This window comes from Octodon degus, unplaced genomic scaffold (genome assembly GCF_000260255.1).
Source record: "Octodon degus isolate 3935 unplaced genomic scaffold, OctDeg1.0 scaffold00011, whole genome shotgun sequence".
Lineage (NCBI taxonomy): Eukaryota > Metazoa > Chordata > Mammalia > Rodentia > Octodontidae > Octodon > Octodon degus.
Window position 1 is genome coordinate 14426450 of NW_004524587.1, and position 19510 is coordinate 14445959.

The window sequence follows — 19510 nt, forward strand, 5'->3', positions numbered from 1 at the left end:
AATTGTTTTTAGCTAGGTATGGTGGAGCATACCTGTAATCCCAGCACTCAGGGGACTGAGGCAGGAGGATCAATGTGAATTTGAGACCAACCTGGGCTACATAACAACATTCGAGGGACCCTGTCTCAAAAAAAAAAAAAAAAGAATTGTTTCCAGTGGGCAGGGTAGTATATGCCTGTAATTCCAGCAGTTTAGAAGGCCTGGGCAATATAGCAACTTACTGTGTGTTAAAATAAAAAACAAAGGATAGAAGGTGGGGGAGGGAGGGGAAAGTAAGGGGGAATATGAAGATGTATTGTGTACATGTGCCAACTCCCATGATGAGTGGAATCATATACTGTTTTTTGTTTGTTTGTTTGGTTGGTTGTGTGTGTTTTTTTTTTTTTTTTTTTTTTTTTTGGCAGAACTGGGATTGAACTCAGACCCTTGCGCTTGCCAGGGAAGCGCTTATTCCACTGAGCCATCTCCCCGGCCCCCATTATATACTGTAAACAGGTACACACTAATAAAACTAAAGGACCAGAGATGTAGCTCAGTGCAAAGGCCCTGTGTTCAATCTCTAGTATCAAAAAATTAAAAACGGGCTGGTGAGATGGCTCAGTGGTCTAAAGCATCTGCCTAGAACAAGCTAAGCAAAGCACAGGGACTGCGGTTCAATCCCCCAGCACCACATGCCAGCCAGACCCGCCCCCTGGTGGGCTGAGCTGGCCACACACACACACACACACACACACACACATAAATAAATTTCAAAAAATTCTTGTTTATTTAAAAAAAAACAAACAAAAACAAATGTTTCCAAAAATCTAATGGAATTATTAACAGGAATCTGGGGCCAAACAAACCTGAGATCAAATCCCAGCTCTGACATTTACACAGCTATATATTCTTAGGGACAGCATCTCCCCTCCTTAAGCCTCATTTTTCTATTTATGTAATGGAGATCATAATGATACCCTCACATAGGGTTAAAAATAATATATAATGCAAGTTGAGTCTAACCCTCACATAGGGTTAAAAATAATATATAATGCAAGTTGAGCCCCCCAGAAGTCCACACCACACCTCCATTTTACAGATACTCAACAAATTAATTAACAAAAATTTATTGAACCTTGTGTATAGGTTCAATACACAAGGTTCAGTAAATTTTTGAACTTTGTGTATATATGCTGCTCTGGGCTCTGGGGAAGAGCAGAAGGCTTTGTAGGCAAGAGGTATGTTGAGGCAGAGGTGACTACACCCAGGAAATCCAGGCACCAGATTTTCTTGTGAACAGTAAGCTACTCCTCATCCATATAACTACAAATATGATAACACTATCACAATGATGTTCTGACCTGGGCAGCTGTGCCAGAGCCCAGATAGCTTGGCCACCAGCCTATCCCTGTCCTCCAGCTCTGGGATAAAACACGCAAAGCCCTTAAGCCCCTGGCCAGAGAGCAGATTCTTTCCCCCCTCAACTGCCCTCCCTACCCAACCACTCCATGGAAGAGTAAGGACTTAGGGAACAAAAAATCAGGGGAAAAGTAGGTCACAGTAGGAGGATAGTAATCCCCCAATGGCTGGCCGAAGCAGCTGGGCCCCTGCAGCAGGCAGGCTGCTTCTGCCTTCCACCAAGGCTGGCTCTGGAAGACTTTGGGGACTCTGAATTCCCACAGCTTACCTCCTAGCAGTATGCCCATGCTGAGGGGACTGCCCCAACGTGGTGTATCTATTCTGGAGTCATTGCCAGTCCAAGTTGATAACTATAACAGTTCTTCTGCTGGATTTAGAGATTCAATCTTTCATCCTACATATTCCACAAGTATACCCTTTATACCCAGCCCTAGTTTGCTGTAGACACGAAGAGGACACTTGACCCTTGAGGAGTTCACAGTGAGGAATTCTGACCTGAACCTAGACAATAATAAGCCAGTAGTATCAGTGCTGGGGTAGAAGTTTCCCAAGGACTGCACAGACTTAAAGGTGGCTTTATTTCAGTTTACAGTCTGGGTTCTGGATTATTTCTTGGAGGTAATACTGAATAAGGAAGAGTTCACCAGGAGGAAATATGGAAGAATATTCTGAATTAAAAAGGATAGATGTAAAAAAAAAATCCTCAAATAAAGGGGTTGGGGAGCTAGCTCAGTGGAATAAATGCTTGCCTGGCAAGCTCAAGGTACTGAGTTCAATCCCTGGTATTACAAAAAAAAAAAAAAAAAAAAAAAAAACTCAAAAAAGGATTGATGTTCAAAGACCCAAAGCAGTGAAATCCCTATTTTTCCTTCTGGATAATTCCAGTGGTCAAGGAGAGGGCAGTCTGGGGAGGGTTTTTCTCTTGAAGTTTCTCCTTTAGGTGATACGAGAAGATGGGCACTGACTGGTTGACAGAAATGGAGATAAAAGTCCAGGTGAATGAAGCATAAGAGCAAAAGCAAAATCATAGCAGAGGGAAGGAGTTAGTTGAAGCAGCAAGCTAGTCACCACAATGGGAGGATGTGTAGGAACTGTGGATAACAGAATTCCTACATGCCTGTGTGGAAAGCTCTGGAGACACCTGCCACTCTGGGGCCTAAGCAAGCATTTCATCAGGCCTGAGTATCCTGGGAAGTGATGGCCTCCCACCATGGACTCCAATGTAAACCTGGCTTGCTGATCTCTGGAATCCCATGGCTCCCCCCACCATTGCTTTTGGTTTCCTAAAGTCCCCTCTACTTCATCCCACCTTTTCTGCATCACTTGGGTAGCATCCTTATCTCCTATTACCCACTAAGTGAGCACCGCTTTGCCTGTCTGAAGCCTCCTCCCTTGTCCCAAAGGACTGGGTATGTAGCTCTTTTTGCTGCTACATAGAGGAGCTGTAGGAGAAGACAGAGCGGGCTTATGTAGCACCTTTCAGACAAGGAAAGGAGTTTATAGTAACATGCAGTTTTTCAATTTAGAAAATAGAGATTAAAGTAGAAGGAGTGATAATAGAAAATGGTAAGGAGACTGAGGTAGTGGCCACACAAATCATGATGTGGACTAGGGTCACCATTTCCTGTGAGGCCTTCTCCGGCCCCGGCTTCTACCTATGCTGATTTTTGCCTTGCTTTTCCTCTAGAATGAAATATACCACATGCTCTTTCCAAAGTTTCCCGAAAGTGTTGTTCGTTTTTGTTTTTTGTTTTTGAACTGGGGAGATGGCTCAGTGGAATAAGCGCTTCCCTGGCAAGCGCAAGGACCTGAGTTCAATCCCTGGTTCCAAAAAAAAATGTTTTTGAGACAGGATCTGCTATGTAGTTGAGCTCACACACAATCATCCTCCTGCCTCAGCCTCCTGAGTGCTGGGATTATAGGAGTGTGCCACCACGCCTGGCCTCAAAAATGCTTTTTGTTTGTTTGAGATAATCTCGCTGTGCCATTCAGGCTGGTTTTGAACTCACTGTGTAACTCAGGCTGATTTTTTTTTTTTTTTTTTTTTTTTTTATGTATTTAAGTACAGAGTCTACATGGTTTCACTACCCATATCGGGCTAGTAGTCATCCTGTTTTTAGCTTCCCAAGCGCTGGGATTACAGGCACATGCCACCACAACCAGTCTCAATTGCCATCTCAGTGCTGACAGGCACACCAGGGATTGAACCTAGTAGGCGCTTTAATCCACTGAGCTATCTGTCTAGTCCTTAGTCTGATCTTGAATTCTTGATCCTTTTGCCTTAGCCTCCTGAGGGCTGGGATTACATGTGTGTGCCACCATTCCTGGCTCTCACACCCCCAAAAAAAAATCTTACGAGATTGTTTTAACTCCATACTGCACACTTTGCAAAGAATAAGTTTGCAGAGAGCAGGGGCCAGAGGACTTTTCATTGTGACCCTGGTTTCTAAGCTTCAAATCCTGTTAGGGCTTGATTTGCAGACTCTGACAGAGGTTGCACCTTTTTCAACAGCCCCTCTGGCCAAGAGGAGGAAGGGACTGAGCATAGCACCTGAGTTTGTCTTCAAGGCTGAGGTGATAGTTCAGCAGAGGGAAGAGGAACTGAGATGTCAGGAGCCTGGAGACAAAAAGGAGGCTGTGGAGAGGTCCTACATGAAGGGCAGGCTACCACCTCTCCAGGGACCATGATAGGAGGGGGTAGGTAGTGCTAAGAGCTGGGCCTGACAATCCCCACAATCTGATCTCCCCCACCCCAGCCAGCCCAGGAAGGCAGACAATAGCTATGCATTCCGGCAGATTTTGGATCTCCACCAGAACTCTTGAGACCTGCGAGTAATGGAAAGTTCTGTGCTGCAGTAGGGAAAATGAATGTTTGTGAGCAGGAAGACTTGAGTCCCCAGTGGTGGCTCTAGGCTCCGCCCATCCCACGCTGAGGATCAGCTTCTAGGGGCCTCTGCCCCAGCCAAGGGGCCACAGCTGGGAGAAAGCAAGGAGCTTAATGCAAATATAAATACCTTTAATGAAAGCTTTGTACACTCTGCAGAGCCCGGGCTGGAGGTATGGTTGCTGTCATTAGCCCCTTTCCACTAGGCCAGGGGCCCCAGGAGGCAAGCTAGTGCCAAAGCAGCGGCCAACAGGGAAGGTGTGGGGGCTGGGGCAGGTGCAGGCCCTGTCACCCGCAACGTCTCCTGGTTGGTCTCTGGGCTCCCACCACGCTCCCACACGCGCACGGGGGCACCACACAAGGTGTGCAAGTTATCTGGATTTGGGGCACGGCGAGCTTCTTGCTGTAGTGACTCCCACACGGCAGCTGCCTCCTCAGGGCAGCCAGACAGGACCAGGGAGGCACAGGCATGGAAGTCATTCCAGGACCTGTTAAGCAATGTGATTAGGGGAGTTGGGGTAGGGTGGGGGCTCAGGTTTGGGGGTGGGAAGAGGTTCATGCCCCAGGATAGTGCAGATTGAGCTGTGCCTCCCACCTTCCCGTACCTGCAGATAGTCTCCAGCTCGCCTCCGCGGCCCATGCCGTCCCCCAGGCGGATGAGACATTCCGCAAAGCCCTGGTATATGGTATCACAACGATTTGGACCCTCTGTGGCTGCTGCTAGGGGAGATACAAGGACTGGGGGAGGGGGGGTGATAGGATGAGCCAGCCTGCCCCCAACCCCCAGGGGCTTGTTTACCTGGGAGTGCTCTAGAGAGGTGACTCAGCGAAGAAAGGGCACCCTAGGGAACTGAGCAGTGTGTCTTGGGATCCACTGCCTTGTTCCTTTCAAAGCAGAACCCTTGGGATGCAAGGTCAGAGGAACAGTGGTCTCAGGAATTGAGGAGGTTTCTCCTCTAGGCTTCTGGAGCTCTAGGTCAGATGAGGATGGTCCATAGCAAGGAGCTAGGATATTGTGGAGGGGTTAAGGGCTGGAAGTATGAGACCACAGACAGATGGGAATCTCTCAGTAGCCTCCATGAGCTTTGCTTGAGCTTCTGCCTCCTCCTTAAAGATAGTTTATATCTTGGATGAGGTTGAACAGGATAGAAAGAGGTCAAGATCTAGGCCAGACCCTCACAGGGAACTTCAGAGATCCCATGGCCAGTCCAGGAATTCTTTCAGTGGCCATGGGCTCCCTTTAAAAGAAGGGGAGGGGGCAAGGAGATGGCTCAGTGGAATAAGTGCTTCCCTGGCAAGCGCAAGGGGCTGAGTTCAATCCCCCATTCAAAAAAAAGAAAAAAGAAAAACAAAAAAACCCAACAAACAGATGGGCTGTAGAATCTTAGGGTTCTTCCTCAACCAAGGCTAAGCTCATGTTTTTATTTTTTTTATTGGAAATTGAACTCACAACCTCACGCTTGCCAGGCAGGTACTGTGCTGCTGAGCTATCTCCCTGGCCCAAATGCCTCACTTTTAATTCTGAAGCCACTGACACATTTCTAGAACCCTCTTAACTCCTTTACCTTGGCTCCCAGCTCCCATACACACTCAATACCCAGCCTGGTAGGGGACTTTTAAGAAGGGTGCAGCCTAAACCAAGATCAAGACCCCCACACTCACCTACAGGCACCAACAGCAACAGCTTCAGGGCATGGGGTGGCTGCCTCCAGCAGCAGCAGCAGCAACCTGGGCAGCCACGGCAGCCGAGCATTGTCCCTGGCTAGGAGCCTAGTGAAGGAGCTACAAGCCGCTGGAGCCGCCTGTCGGCCCAGCCCCCAGAGGGAGGGACCATGATTGGATGGGAGGCTGGGGCGGGGCCTGAAGCCCGCTCACAGCTCCACCTCCAGCACCTAGACTGGCAGAGAATCGGGGACCCCCATAGAGCAGAAAAGGCCAGGAGCGCACAGGGTGGTAAGAGCGCACAGGGTGATGAGAACGCACTGGGTGATGAGAGCTCACAGGGTGATGAGCAGCCCTAAGTCCCTTACCCCAAAGTTTGAGAGGGGTATCTTGGAAAAAAACAGAACAGATGAGTGGGCAATTATGCTCCGAAGGTGGGCATACTTACACTGACCTCCTCCCCACTGGGAGTAGGGCAATTTCAGTTACATCAAAGACACACCAAACTCATACACATACTCCATTTTATTCAAAAAACATGTAATTGAATTCTCAATGTTTTTCAAAAACAAAAAAATCCAAATCGGAGGTAAAAAGGAACACAGAAAACTCAAGTGGTGTTACAATCTCGGGGTCATGCTCCAGGCACGGCAGAACCCAAGAAGGCACAGTACCTGTCGTGGGCCCAGCCTAACCCTGGTGGCTACCACAATCCATAGACCACAGCCACTGCATCCTGTCCCCCACCCCTAAACACCTTAGGTGGAGGCCTGAGCAGGTAAATAGCAGACACAACCCCACCTTGGCCTAGGCCTGTCTGCTGGCCTTTAGCGTCACCCCACCCCTGCACAAGGCAGGCTTAGCTGCTAAGAGAGGCTGGGGGTCACAAGGCCATGTAGCATCAAGCTGAGACGTCGGGCTGCTTTCCCAAGCGAGTTGTGTGGCTCAGCCTGCAGGAACTGGAAGAGTTTCTGTCGAACTTGGGCCATGACTGAGCTCATATGGTCGCGAGTGATGGGGTCGCTGTGGTCCAGGTGCATCACAGCCTCTTCCAGGTAGCTGAGGGTAGGTTAAAAAGGACAGGCTACAGATGGAAATGCCTCCTGGTGGCACTGCTGCAAAAAGGGATTGGTGGCAAGGGAAGCCTCTAAACCTCAGATGGATAGAAGCGGAAAAAATTAAGAAGGGGTGTCAGGCAGGAGTATTACTGCTTTGAACTGCTCCCTCCCTACTGTGCTCTACAGCTCATCTGCTTATGCCTGACTACCCTCACTTACCTGAGCTTCAGGTCAGTTCTAGTGCCAAGGTCAGATGCCAACTGCTGGATGAGGGAAAGGAGCACAGGCTGGGAGAGTGGGCAGGGTGGCTGCCCAAAAACCTGGGCTGGGTCCACAGTTTCACACACATACAGCACCAGGTTCAGGTCAGCAGCAGTCAGTGCCTGAGGGCAAAACAGGGCAGCAGCATTTGTAACTATTATCAGGAAGGAATGCCTGTTTGGTATGTGGTTTCGAGGAGGAAAACCACAGAGTGGGCTACTGAGAGCTCCAAAGGGGATGCTCAAGACCTGGTGAGAGTACTATTGGGTTATATGGTACCCTAGAAAGTCAAAAGGTCAGAAAACACTTCCTGAGGACGGTGATCATTGGATAAAATGAGTTGAAGTGGTCTGTAACAAATGAACAACACAGACAATACCCTGGAAACGAAAGAGAATCAAAAACAGTTTTCTAGTCAACCCATAGCCTGGTAGATTGTGTGGAACATATGATGGGTGAGCTTTGTCAGGAGATACTTGACTCTTCCTACTAGCACCAAACATAGTCATACCTGCTGGAAGGCCTGATTTAGGTGGCCCTGTTGTAGCAGTTGCAGGATATGAGCTTGCTGGGCATGGCAGTCAAGGTGAGAAGAGGGGACAGGTGTGCCTGCAGCAGAGCGCATGGCCTGCATGATGCTGGAGGTGACGGCAGCCTGCTGCTCCTTGAGTGCAACACTCACTTCACCCTTAACGATGCGCTGTACCTGTGCTAGAATTGACTCCTGCAGGCTGTAAAGAAAGGAAAATGAGGCAGAACTGGCTAAGAATACTAGCCTGGCTCTTTTCAAACTCACCACCTTGTCCAGAGCCCTGCTCACACACCTGCCCACAGCTACGTGCAACTGGTGCTGCACCTCAGCCCGAACACTGCTAGACACAGTGGCCGCCATCTGCTCTGTGGCACTCTGGAGTGTGCTAACCAGGCCTCGAAGCTGGGCCAGCACAGGTTCCCTGGCCTCCTGTTCCCGTACCTTCCGGCTCTTCATGTGGCTCTCTAGCTGCTGTAAGTCTGAGGGGGTTACCATGGAGAGTGTAAGAAAAGTGATAGTAGAAGAGCATGCCCCTCCTACAGTGGGTCTTAATGACCCTACTCACATTCCTGTGTGCCTAGCCGAAAGCTATCATTAATCTGCTGGAACATGGCCTGACAGCTTTTCTCGAAGGCTGGCAGCACCACACTCTGAAAGGCTTCACGGTAGGCAGCTTGCATTGGCCCCTGCAATGTGTCTGCAGCAGCTCGGGCAATAGCATCTGTCAAGTTCTGGAGTAAAGTGAGGGACCCAGTTGAAAGGCCAACCTGACCTGACAACCCCCTCCCCTCCAATCCTGGGCCCCTATAACACCTTGGACTTGAGCAGCTTAGAGATGTTCTCTTTCATACTGCCCTCCACAGCTGTGAGCTTGGTAGCCACTGAATTGTTTAACTGGTTGGCCACAGGCTCCAAGCTCCTGGAGACACCTGGAAAGGGGAGGGGGAAGGAGAGGGAAGGAGAGGGGAGGAGAGGGGAAGAGAGGGGAAGAGAGGGGAGAGGAGAGGAGGGTGGGCTCAGAAAAGGAAGCTTAACAGGTACCGCTTTCTCCCACCTGTCCCACCCAAAGACTCTATGAAAAACTTACATGGAGGAACCGTCTTCTTGATCTCATCCCGTAAGCTGCGCTCTAGCCGCCCAGCTACAGCTGAAGATAGTGCTTGAGACAGCTGCTGTGTAAGCTGCTCTTGTAACTGTCCACCCCACTGCTGTCCCTCAGCCAGTGCCCGCTCCAGCCGCCTCTCTGCATTTTAGCTAAGGAACAAACCTAAGCATCTCCCATCACCCTTCCTAGTGTGTTCCTTCTAAGAATGCTGTCCCCCTCTGCCATCACCCTCAAGGATACGTTCCTGCTCGTGCCGTGTCTCAAGGGCACGTTCTACATGGCCTGTGACCGTGCTCTGCAGGCTTTCAAGTTGGTTACACAAACGCTGTAGTAGCTCTTCTTGGCTGTGCCGTAGCTCTGCCAGCTCTCTCTGCTGCTGCCAAATTAGTGCTGGCCAGTCCTCAGTGGGCTCTGACACCTGTCAGTAGCACAAACAGTCACATGATGTCTCCTCCATCCATCCCCAGCCAACATATGGGAGTGACCCAGAGTCCCTCCCAACCTCACAGGGTAGGGTCCAAGAGGCACAAAGGTGTTTGATCATTTACCTGGTGCTCTGTGAGCCGGGATCCCACAGCTAAATCCCTGCCATAGGCAAGAGGAACTTCAGGCCATGTCAGGCATCCTAGATACCACCCATCTCCCTGGCCCCAGAAACTCCCCCACATACCCATCATCCTTCTTGTTTTTCCGTTTGAGCTTGGGTGAAGAACGAGGAGATCCCTTGGACTTCCAGTCCTTAGCAGGCACCCGGGGAGTGGGGATTTTGGTTCCAAAGCCTGCTGAGGCAGAAGCAAGGCTGGCCACCTCATCATCATGGTCACTGTGGGAAGGGCAGATGGGATAAATGCATGCCCACTTGTTGACCTTGTCTTGTGAAGGAAATGGTTTAAGGTGATGCCCACCTTTGTTCAGCACTAGTGTCCTGGCTGTCATGCTGTTGCAGCAGATGATAAGGTGGTCGGTGGAAGGCCAAGCTTTTGTGCTTTTCCTGGAGGCCATTCCTGGGGCTGAGGGGACAGGGCAATTCAGCAGTGGATCACTCTTAAGGCCCCCTTCCCACCAACATACTTTTCCCCTCCCAAGTTCCTTACCTCTCTGCCAGGGTGCTACAGGTCTCACGAGTAATGTCAGGTGCTGTAGGCCAGACCTGACTATCAGAGGTTGCAGCCTCCTGGGTCAAGGCTGCCTCCAAGAGGGAGGGGGTACTATGGCGATCCCCATCCCCAGAGCTAACATCCAGGCTAAGCTGAGGGCCAAGCTCAGGCCCTGCCCGGGGCCGTGGAGAAAGCAGATGTAATGCTGAGGCAGCTGAGGCCATACTGTCTGATTCAAGGCCCTCAGGAGCAGATGAACCAAAGCCACGGGACAGGGCCTCAGATGCAATCTCAGGGATGTCCTGGGACAGGGCAGTGGAAGCTGAGGAAATAACATCAGGGGAACGGGTGCGACTGGGGGAGGCCTGAGGGAGCCCCAGAGGCTCTACTTCTTGCAGCTCCAGGGACAGTGCAGAGGCAGCAGTAGATACCTATGGGCCAAAGGTAAAGAGCTTAGATGTTAGGAGGTAGGGCACATAGAATTTAGGCACTGATATTATTTGTACTGAAATGGGAATAGTGCCCAGGAGATGCAGATCAAAAATAAGGGCCAGCCAGATAGCTCAGCAGACAGGGGTTCTATCCCTGGCCTGCTATGCCAGCCCTGCCCCCGGGGCACACTGAGGTGGCCATTGAGACTGGGCATGGTGGCACAAGCCTGTAATCCCAGTGCTTGGGAGGCTGAAAAACAGGAGGATCGCTACAAATAAAATCTGTGTAGTGTGGGGCCGGGGAGATGGCTCAGTAGAATAAAAGCTTGCCCGGCAAGCACAAGGTCCTGAGTTCAATCCCCGGTTCCACCAAAAAAGAAAAAAAAGAAAATCTGTGTAGTGAGACCCCTGTAGACCCTGTACTAACTATATTAAAAAAAAAAAAAAAAAAAAAAAAAATAGGGCCACAGCCCAGGAGAGAAGTTAGGGATGGGGAGGCTGAGGATATGCCTTCCAGGAAACAGGGAAGGCTAACAAGACCTTTAGGAAAACATGGGTAAGCTGAGGCAAAGGGTCAAGAAGGAAAATGCCAGCAACTTTCCCTGCTGCTACCTACCAGCTACCCAGCTCTTCACATCCATTCACACACATACCTGTCCAGACCCCTTAGAAGTCAATTTATCAGCTGGACCTGGGACCAAGCTGGGAAGAAGGCTGCGTGGGCTTCCCTGCAGGCTGCTGCTGCTGCTCATTGTCAGACCTCCATCCATCTGTAGCTTTGGGCTCAAGGTCAGCTCTTCAGGTGGTCTGGTGGTGGGAAAGCTGAGGTGTCAGCAGCCAGAGCTTGGTATTACCTGGCACTAGTCTCCACTATTCCCTAGCTATAACCTTTATCTCACCTGGGCAAGGGGGGGTCCACATTTGAGGTGCTGCTCATGGCAGACACAGCTGTAAGAGAGCTGCTGCTGCTGCTGCTGCTGCTGCTACTATTGCTGCTGTTGCTACTGCTGCTAGGGGATGCAGTGATCTGGGAAGATACAGAGAATGAGCACTGTGGCATATGGTCAGAGGATTCTCAAGTCCCTGTAGGAGCTAGGGATGGGGTGTGTACCTGCTGCAGAGAGGCAGTGGGAGTCATGAAGGCATCAGGGGTCATCAACTTGGGCTTGGTCTCACTGCTAAGGCTCAGGAAATCAGCAGGTGCAGGGAGCTCCACAATTCGTCGGAGGTCAGGCTGGGAGCCATGCGTGGTTGACCCCAGGGCTTCAGAACCCAGTTCAGGCCGAGACTCTCCAAAGGCTGTGGGGAAAGCTGCCACTTTACTTAGATCTCTGACCTTACCCAGTCCAACATGCCTCCCTCTTGCCCATTACTCACCAAAGTCCTCACGGGCAGTGTGAGTAGGGAGTGGAGCCACCACATCAGGGTTCAGCTGTGGCTGGAATCGGATTTGAACATCTTGAAGTGCCCTATAGGAAGAGAAGTGTGAAGCAAGTGTTCAAAGGGGCTAGTGTCAGTAGAGTGGGAGAGGGACACAGAAGAGTGTGCAGGGCCTTCCTAACATACTTAGTATGCACACAGAAGAGTTTGATGAGCACGCCGGCTGCAGACTCCATGGCACCAGTTCCATGGGAACCCTCTGAAAGGACAGCTTGGTTAATTAGGTCTCTGGCCCACTTTGCGCCTAGGTAGCCCCCAACCCCCAGTTTACAGTCTGGACCCTAGGGCATCTTACCAGCCCCCAGGCTGTCATTCTCCTCCTCGGCAGGCAGCACCTCAGTGTGCCTCAGCCTGCAGCGACTCACAACCTGGATCCCAAAGCTTAACACAGGATGAGTGAGCAGGAACTCTGAGATGGAGCTGAAGCAGGCACGGCCTTCTTCCTGGTTCTGCAGCAGCTCCATCACATAGAGGACCTGCACGGGTGGTATATTCCCAGCTGAGTTAAGAGGCTGTGTGGGCGACAGATGTGTTAAATCCTCTAGTTCTTGCCAATGACACTGGCTTTGCCCAGAATTCCCCCTGGAAGCCTACCTTCCGTTGTACATCACTGAGAATGAGGTATTCTGCTGAGAGATCCAAGCAAACCTTGAGGCTGGGGGGGACACTAACTGAGCTGAAGATATCTGGGGAGAAGCTAGGGAACCAAGAAATAAACTAAATGAGACTAAAACTTCAAAGAAGCCATAGTTCAACCCCACCCCCACCGCCTCTCAATCCCCCAGCCTCTGCTGACCGAATGGTCTGCAGGCAGGTCCAAGATACGGTGCACCACATCTTCAGCTCACGATTCTGGTCAGCGCCAGTAATGAGGAACCTCCAGAAAGGGACCCTGCAAAGCAACAAGTAATGCATGGTTGGCTAGACTCCTAGCTAGGAGCCCACTGTCTACCCACTACCCACTGGGCCTGCCCACTCACTCACTCAGGGTCCTGTTTCTTATGGTTGTCACAGAACAGAAGACAAGAAAGGGGCCGTCCATCATGAGGCTTCCACTCATGTAGACACCTACAGGCAGGCAGATGAAAGGCTTGAGAGAATGATCTATATGGTTCCCTTCCTGGGCAGATCTGAGTCTTTCAAGCCTTGCCATACCTTGGCTCATCTTGCCCCTCAATGTAGATCTGCCAGAACTTGACATAGCCATCATGGCTTGCAGTAGCCAGGACAGTTCCATCAGGAGAGAGGGCTCCTTCACTTAGGCACTGGGAAGAACCCAAAGAGCTTTACTACCAGTCTAGAGTGGGGAATGACCCTTTTCCAAATGAAGATGATAGTAAGCTATGCTGACCACGGTGAATTCACACACATCTGTACAATCTGGTTAGGAGTGAGTTCCATGGGTGAGATCATTTTGTGCTCAGAGTACAGATACAGGGAATAGATGAGGGGCACAGGAAGAAAGGGAGGGCAAAGAGGCAATCAGTTGTAGGCCTACCGTGCTATGGCCTTTTACCACAATGAAGCCCTGTTTGACTTGGCTGACATCCACAGGCCAAGTGCTGTGGTTAGAACGGAGCATATCCAGGTCCCAGACCTCAGCCTAGAGGAACAGGGAGGCAAGTGTTAAGCCCAAGCATACAATCTGATTGATCTATTGCTTCTTTTACCATACCCAAACTCCTTACCCGGTCTTCATGCAACAGAGCCACAGTTGGGCTGCTTTCCTCACAGCACTCCTCACTTTCCTCAGCAATGAAGGGGCACCAAATAATCCTTCGGAAGTGGTTTAGTGGTGAGCCTTCTGGCTGCCGGATATGAACTAAGATTTCTTCTCTGAGCAGAATGTTAAGGACTAGGTAGGAGGATGCTAAGGTCTGCCTGGCAGCCCCTGCTCTGCCCACCCTTTTTCAATTTCCATGCCCAGAAATGGATACTGAATTTTGCCATTAACCAGAGCCAAACGCCACACAAACAGGTTGCCTGCCTCATCTAAGCAGGCCAGCTGTGGAGAGTTGAGGTGTGCAAAGGCCAGATCAGCCACACTCCCAGTGAAGCCCTTGAGCAGGATCCGTTCTGAAGTGCTGACACTGATCACTCGCACCATTGCAGAGCCATTATTGGCAGCTGGAACCAGAAGATCAGGGGGCTATGAGTAGGCAGCCAGGCCCAAGGAGAAGTCCTGCCCTTGCCTGCCTCACTGCTACCGCCACAGTCTAAAGCTTGGTTTTCCCACCCTGCTCTCCCCCACCTGGCAAAGAGTGGAGAAGACCAGATAAGATCTTGGTTCTTTTCTTTTAAATGTATTTAGTAGGGTCTACAGAATCTTACTACGTAGATCTGACTTGTAGTGATCCTCCTGTTTTCAGCCTCCCAAGTGCTAGGATTATATGTCTGTGACACCATGCCCAGTCTCAATCACCATCTCAGTGTGCACCAGGGGTGGGGCTGGCACCACTTGTGGTGTTGGGGATCCAGCCACCAGTCCCTGTGCTCTGCCTAAGTCTACTCGGCTATTTGGCCAGCCCAAGATCTCTCTTCTACCTCTAATGTCTGAGTGGACCAATACTAGATCTAAATTTCTGGGCCTTCTAGAATAAAACAATTCTTTCCCCTACTCACCTCGAATAGCATATGCCAAGAAGGAGTTAGATACGGCAATCAGGTTGCCATAGTAGTACTTCTGTTCCCAGTCATACTTGGCAACAGGCTGGATTTTTACCTGAGAACACAGAGTGAGGAAAGTTGAAGAAGTAGAGGACTGAGGTAATTTCCCAGACATTAGGAAATCCCCAACAACCCTAGGGATGGGAAGGGTCACAGATGCAAGCCCAGGAATATGGCAATCTCCTGGGCCAGATTCCCACAAACCTGTCATCCAATCCTGGCTTTCTAAAACTGAAGCCAGCACACTACTTGTGACAGCATGTCCCTCTCACAAACCGGCAGCATGGGAGAGAAAGTAGAGGCTAGATGTGCTCTTATACATTATATAGGCTATGGCATCCTGGTACCTACCTTATTGCTTCCCCGAGCCTTGCTTGAAATGCTGGAGTCACTGCTGGCCACAATCTCTACCTCCTTGGCCAAAATGCCAATGCAAGTGGAGCTGTCATCTCCAGGCAGGCAGCTGGAAAGGGTGCATAAACTTTCTCTCAATGGGAGGAATAGAACAGAAGACATAGCCATCTCATAAACATGTGTAGTACTAAAAGTCCAACAATGTTTGATGCACTGTTCCCCGCTCTGCTTGCTCACCTGTTTAGGACTGACCCTAAGCATCTTCTTCTTTTTTTTTTTTTCCCTAAGTACCTCATTAGGCATCCAGCCAAACATTTGGTTTGTCCTCACCTCTCATCCTAGCAGAAGTTTAATCTGGTTAAAAGTACTTTGCCCCAGGTCATCCAGAGGGAGAAAAGCGGAGGGTACTGCTCCTTACCCTCATCTCATGCCTCTGGCTAGCACATGCCCTAAAGACACCATTACCACTACTGCCATCTTCCAGATACTCACATGACCTGCTTTTCCTGTAGGTTAATTGGTGGCATGGCCCGAAGACCAGACTTGTTCGCTGAGATACCATCACCTGAACAGAGGGGGTCTGGGACCAAGAGCCCATTGAGGTCCCCGTTGTAGGCACTGGATTGCCGCCGACTCTCAGCACTGGAGCCTGGAGATAGACAACCAAGACAAAGTTGTCACCACCAGCCAAGGTTGTTCTGCTTGCCCACAAGTCCCTCTTTCAGGGCTTCCTTTCATACCATGAAATGCTGTAGCAACATTTAACTGAGCATGGTATATCTGTGTGAAGCTTGTTTGTCACTCTTTCCACAAATGCTGATATACATTAAGACCAAACATAAGCACAAAGCTCTTCTACCTGAAAAGGGGTACAAGCCATCAAAGATAATCTGAGGGGGGTGAGCCTACAGCTTTGTGGTAGGCTGCCTGGCTAGCATGCATGAGGGTTTGATTCCAAGCACTGAGGGGGGGGGGGGGAAGGTTCCTCTGAAGCCTTTTAATACTCAGGCCCAGGTCAGCAGAGGAACTCTGTAGTACTTAAACAAGGGCATGGGAAGAGTCAGGAAAACCTTCAAGGAAGAGGCACCATCATAGCCACTGTATTCACAGCACACAAATAAAGAATGGAGGGAAAACAAGGCTGCAAAGGCCTCAGGCATGATGCCAAAACTCTCCCTCTGGGTAATGCCTCTTTCTTTGTTGTTGAGGCACTAGAGATTGAACCAAGGGCCTTGCACAGGCTACACAAGTGCCATACCACTGAGCTAAACTTCCAAACCTCACAAAAGAATTTTAAAGGAGGTGACACTGTCAGTTCCAGTGAGAGAACTGACTGCTCTAAGGCAGCGTACAGAATATTGGAGAATCTGGGTGAGAGTTATCAGGACCTACACCAAAGCAGTAATAGGGCCTGGAGAGAAGAGGGGCTTCTAAGCCATGAAAAGACACAGACAAGATGGAAAAGTAAGAGAAAGAGACCTGCCTCACACAGAAATGGCTCAGAAGAAGCCATGTTGGGCAGGTAAATTCAGGAGAAATGGACCTGAAGAAGCCGGACAAAGAAGAGAGAAACTTAGGCATGGTGGTGCATGCCTGTAATCCTAGTACTCAGCAAGCTGAGGAGGACTGCTGTGAGTTTGAGGCCAGCGTGGATTACATGTTGAGACTCAGTCTCAACATAACATCACATAACATAACATAACATAGAAGGAGGGCGGGAAGGGGAGAGAAGGAGAGGGAGAGAGGGAGGGAGGGAGGGAGGGAGGGAAGGAGAGGGAGAATAAGAGGGAGAGAGGGAAGGAGGGGAAGACAGAGGAGAGAGGGGAAGAGGGAAGGAGAGGGAGGGAGGGGAGGGAGAGAGAGGGAGGGAGAGAGAGAAACTATATAGTGGGGTGTGAAATTAGGGAATATAGCATTTCAGTTGTTCACAATGGCTGAGTTTCAAACATTCTCACTGGTTCTCACACCACTGTCCAAACTTGAAGGTAGCAAGGAGACTAAGACTTTAGGAAAACAGCAAGTTTCCAGTCATAAAACAGTATTTAAAAAAACAAAACAGGGGCTGGTGAGATGGCTCAGTGGTCTAAAGCACCTACTTAGAACAAGCTTAGCAAAGCACAGGGACCACGGTTCAATCCCCCAGCACCACATGCCAGCCAGCCCCGCCCCCTTGTGGGCTGAGCTGGCCACACACACACAACACACACATAAATAAATAAATAAAATTTAAAAAAAATAAAATAACAAAACAAAGCTGGATGTGGTAGCACACACGTATAATCCCAGCACTTGGGAGGCTGAGGCAAGAGTACTGCCGCTCTGGGCTACAAAGTGAGCTCAAGGCTAGCCTGAACTACATGGTGAGAACTTGTCTCAAAAAGACAAAAAAATTAATAAATAATCAGTTTGAGGTCTGATTTGGTTCTTCAGTGTATGGGGATGAATGAAAAAGACCATATGGTAAAAGAGAATCAAGTGCCAATCAATAAAGAAATTTTGGGGGCTGGGGAGATGGCTCAGTGGAATAAACGTTTCCCTGGCAAACGCATGGGCCTGAGTTCAATCCCCAGTTCCGCCAAAAAAAAGAGAAGCTTTTAGACATCAAAACAACATGTAAGGGGCTGGTGAGATGGCTCAGTGGTCTAAAGCACCTACTTAGAACAAGCTTAGCAAAGCACAGGGACCGCGGTTCAATCCCCCAGCACCACATGCCAGCCAGCCCCGCCCCCTGGTGGGCTGAGCTGCCCCACACACACACACACAAATAAATAAAATTAAAAAAAAAAAACTACAAACGAAACAACATGTAAAACCTCTGTCATGAGTAATGCCCAGTATAACATTTAAAACTATCTCGGGGCCGGGGAGATGGCTCAGTGGAATAAGCACTTCCCTGGCAAGCGCAAAGGCCTGAGTTCAATCCCCGGTTCCGCAAAACAAAAAAAAAAAAAGACTAAGAAATTTTGCAGAAAGCCTCTCAGCCACTTCACTAGGATCACAGCCACTTTAGGTGCTCAAGGATGACCTGACAGCAGGCCCAGAGTGTACCTGGTTAACCAGGCTAGGCTCTACCAAATGTCAGGAGTGTAGTTTATTTAGCAGACAATAGGAAAAAGAGGTACATGCCACACTGATGACTTAAGGGGATACACACTCCAGGTGTGGGACAAAGAGTTCATGGTCTCAGTAGATGGATTTTCTCAGAGTATGGGTTAGCTAATTCCACTCAAGAGAGCACCAGTGCCTGCTTCTTACCTACTAGGGCTCAATAGGTAAGAACAAGTTGTAAGGAAACATTAATTCTCAGCTGTAGCCACTGCACACCCACATCAACAAGCAAGTCCTTCAACCACTATAACTTTTCATGAATGTTTTAATCTGCTAGGAAACTCAGTGCTTTCATATGTGCTATTTTCTTTTCATGCTATATGGCTTCTACACAGGTGCCGTGGATGGCTTTCCTGACACATAACTCCTGTCCATATTATAAGACCTAGCGTATACCCACTCCTGTCTATATTGAGATCTAGCCTCAATAGTCTCCTCTGCATTTCCAGCACTCCCCCACAACATCCACCCCCTTATCATAATACCAAAGCAATTCTTTTTTGCAAAGACAATATTATATTGCAACCCTGTTATATCCGTGTCCTGCCAGGAAGAGCAGTTTTGGGGTATCACTAGAAGCACAAGTAAAATCTGAATGGGAACAAATTAGGCTTGGAGATGTTTGAAGATTAATCTAGGGCCTTGAAATCTGTGATTTGCCTTCATCCCAGAAAGAATACGGAATTGTCGAGGGCTGCCTTCCTCCAGAAAAACCATCTCAAAACACCACCAGGCCTGGAGTCTGCTTTCCAGTGGAAAGGGCACGTTGTAGAAGGGTACGGGAGGCTCTTCAGCACAGCCCCAAAACTCTAGGCCCAGAATTGGTAAAAAGAGCCCGCGCCAGGCGTGTGAACCATGGAGAAAGGATAGTGGCGCTGGGCCAGTCTCAAGAACATCAGTCTTTGGGCCACAAAACCGTAAGGGGCTGGCGGATTCAGAGAGCCTCACCTTCAGCCGAGACGCTGAAGGACGAGGCAGAACGGTCTGGCGCCAGAATGGGAGGGGGTCGCACCCAGGGGTCTGCGCCATTCGCGGAGTGTGCTCAGGGATCTGACTCCTACTTGTGTTCGCCCTCACCAGCCCTACCGACAAGAGATCTGCAGGCCCTGAAGGCGGTTCAAACCCACGCCACCCGTCTTCCTCCTTGCCGAGGGCCCACCCCAGCTACACTCGCTCACCCCCCGCGGGCCGGTCCAGCTTGAGGATGTCCCGCAGGTGCTGCGTGGCGTCCTCGATGTCGATGCTAGCGCAGGAGGCCATGAGCTCTGCTGCGGGTGCCTCGCCCACACTGCTTTCCTTCCGCTGCTGCGGCGCTTCCCCCAGCCACACCCAGCCGCGACCCCCCAGAGACCAGGACGCAGGTCACTACACAGTAGCCACAGACTGATAGAAAACTACAGCTTGTACCGCGTCCCTGAGCCCGGCCAACCCCACCAACCGCCTCCACTTCCGGCTCCCATGAGCCTGCACTCCCGGAAACTGCCAAGGCCCGAGAAGAAAGGTTCCGGGCTGG

General features: G+C 50.0%; 2 protein-coding genes across 3 annotated transcripts; both read right to left on the bottom strand.

Moving 5' to 3' along the window:
* Positions 1-4484: 4484 nt before the first annotated feature.
* Nrn1l (neuritin 1 like) lies at positions 4485-6035 on the bottom strand. Its single transcript, XM_004626021.1, has 3 exons — positions 5945-6035; positions 4888-5002; positions 4485-4770 (listed from the first exon to the last, which is right to left on the bottom strand). The coding sequence occupies exons 1-3, from the start codon at positions 6033-6035 to the stop codon at positions 4485-4487; spliced, it is 492 nt and encodes a 163-aa protein (XP_004626078.1).
* A 412-nt stretch (positions 6036-6447) lies between these two features.
* Positions 6448-19497, bottom strand: Edc4 (enhancer of mRNA decapping 4). 2 transcript variants are annotated; one of them, XM_004625852.2, is made up of 29 exons: positions 19176-19497; positions 15382-15538; positions 14887-14998; positions 14491-14590; positions 13806-13995; positions 13557-13704; positions 13367-13471; positions 13024-13133; positions 12853-12936; positions 12665-12760; positions 12463-12565; positions 12164-12344; positions 11995-12067; positions 11806-11897; positions 11540-11727; positions 11328-11455; positions 11082-11235; positions 9995-10428; positions 9806-9910; positions 9571-9723; positions 9449-9485; positions 9141-9318; positions 8883-9038; positions 8609-8724; positions 8361-8526; positions 8088-8274; positions 7775-7994; positions 7222-7385; positions 6448-7003 (listed from the first exon to the last, which is right to left on the bottom strand). In XM_004625852.2, exons 1-29 carry the CDS (start codon positions 19255-19257, stop codon positions 6811-6813), a joined length of 4212 nt encoding a protein of 1403 aa, XP_004625909.1. In that variant the 5' UTR covers positions 19258-19497; the 3' UTR covers positions 6448-6810. The 2 variants fall into 2 exon arrangements, with proteins under 2 accessions (XP_004625909.1, XP_023565099.1); XM_023709331.1 differs by having other exon boundaries at positions 6463-7003; positions 11540-11739; positions 19176-19444.
* Positions 19498-19510: the final 13 nt, after the last annotated feature.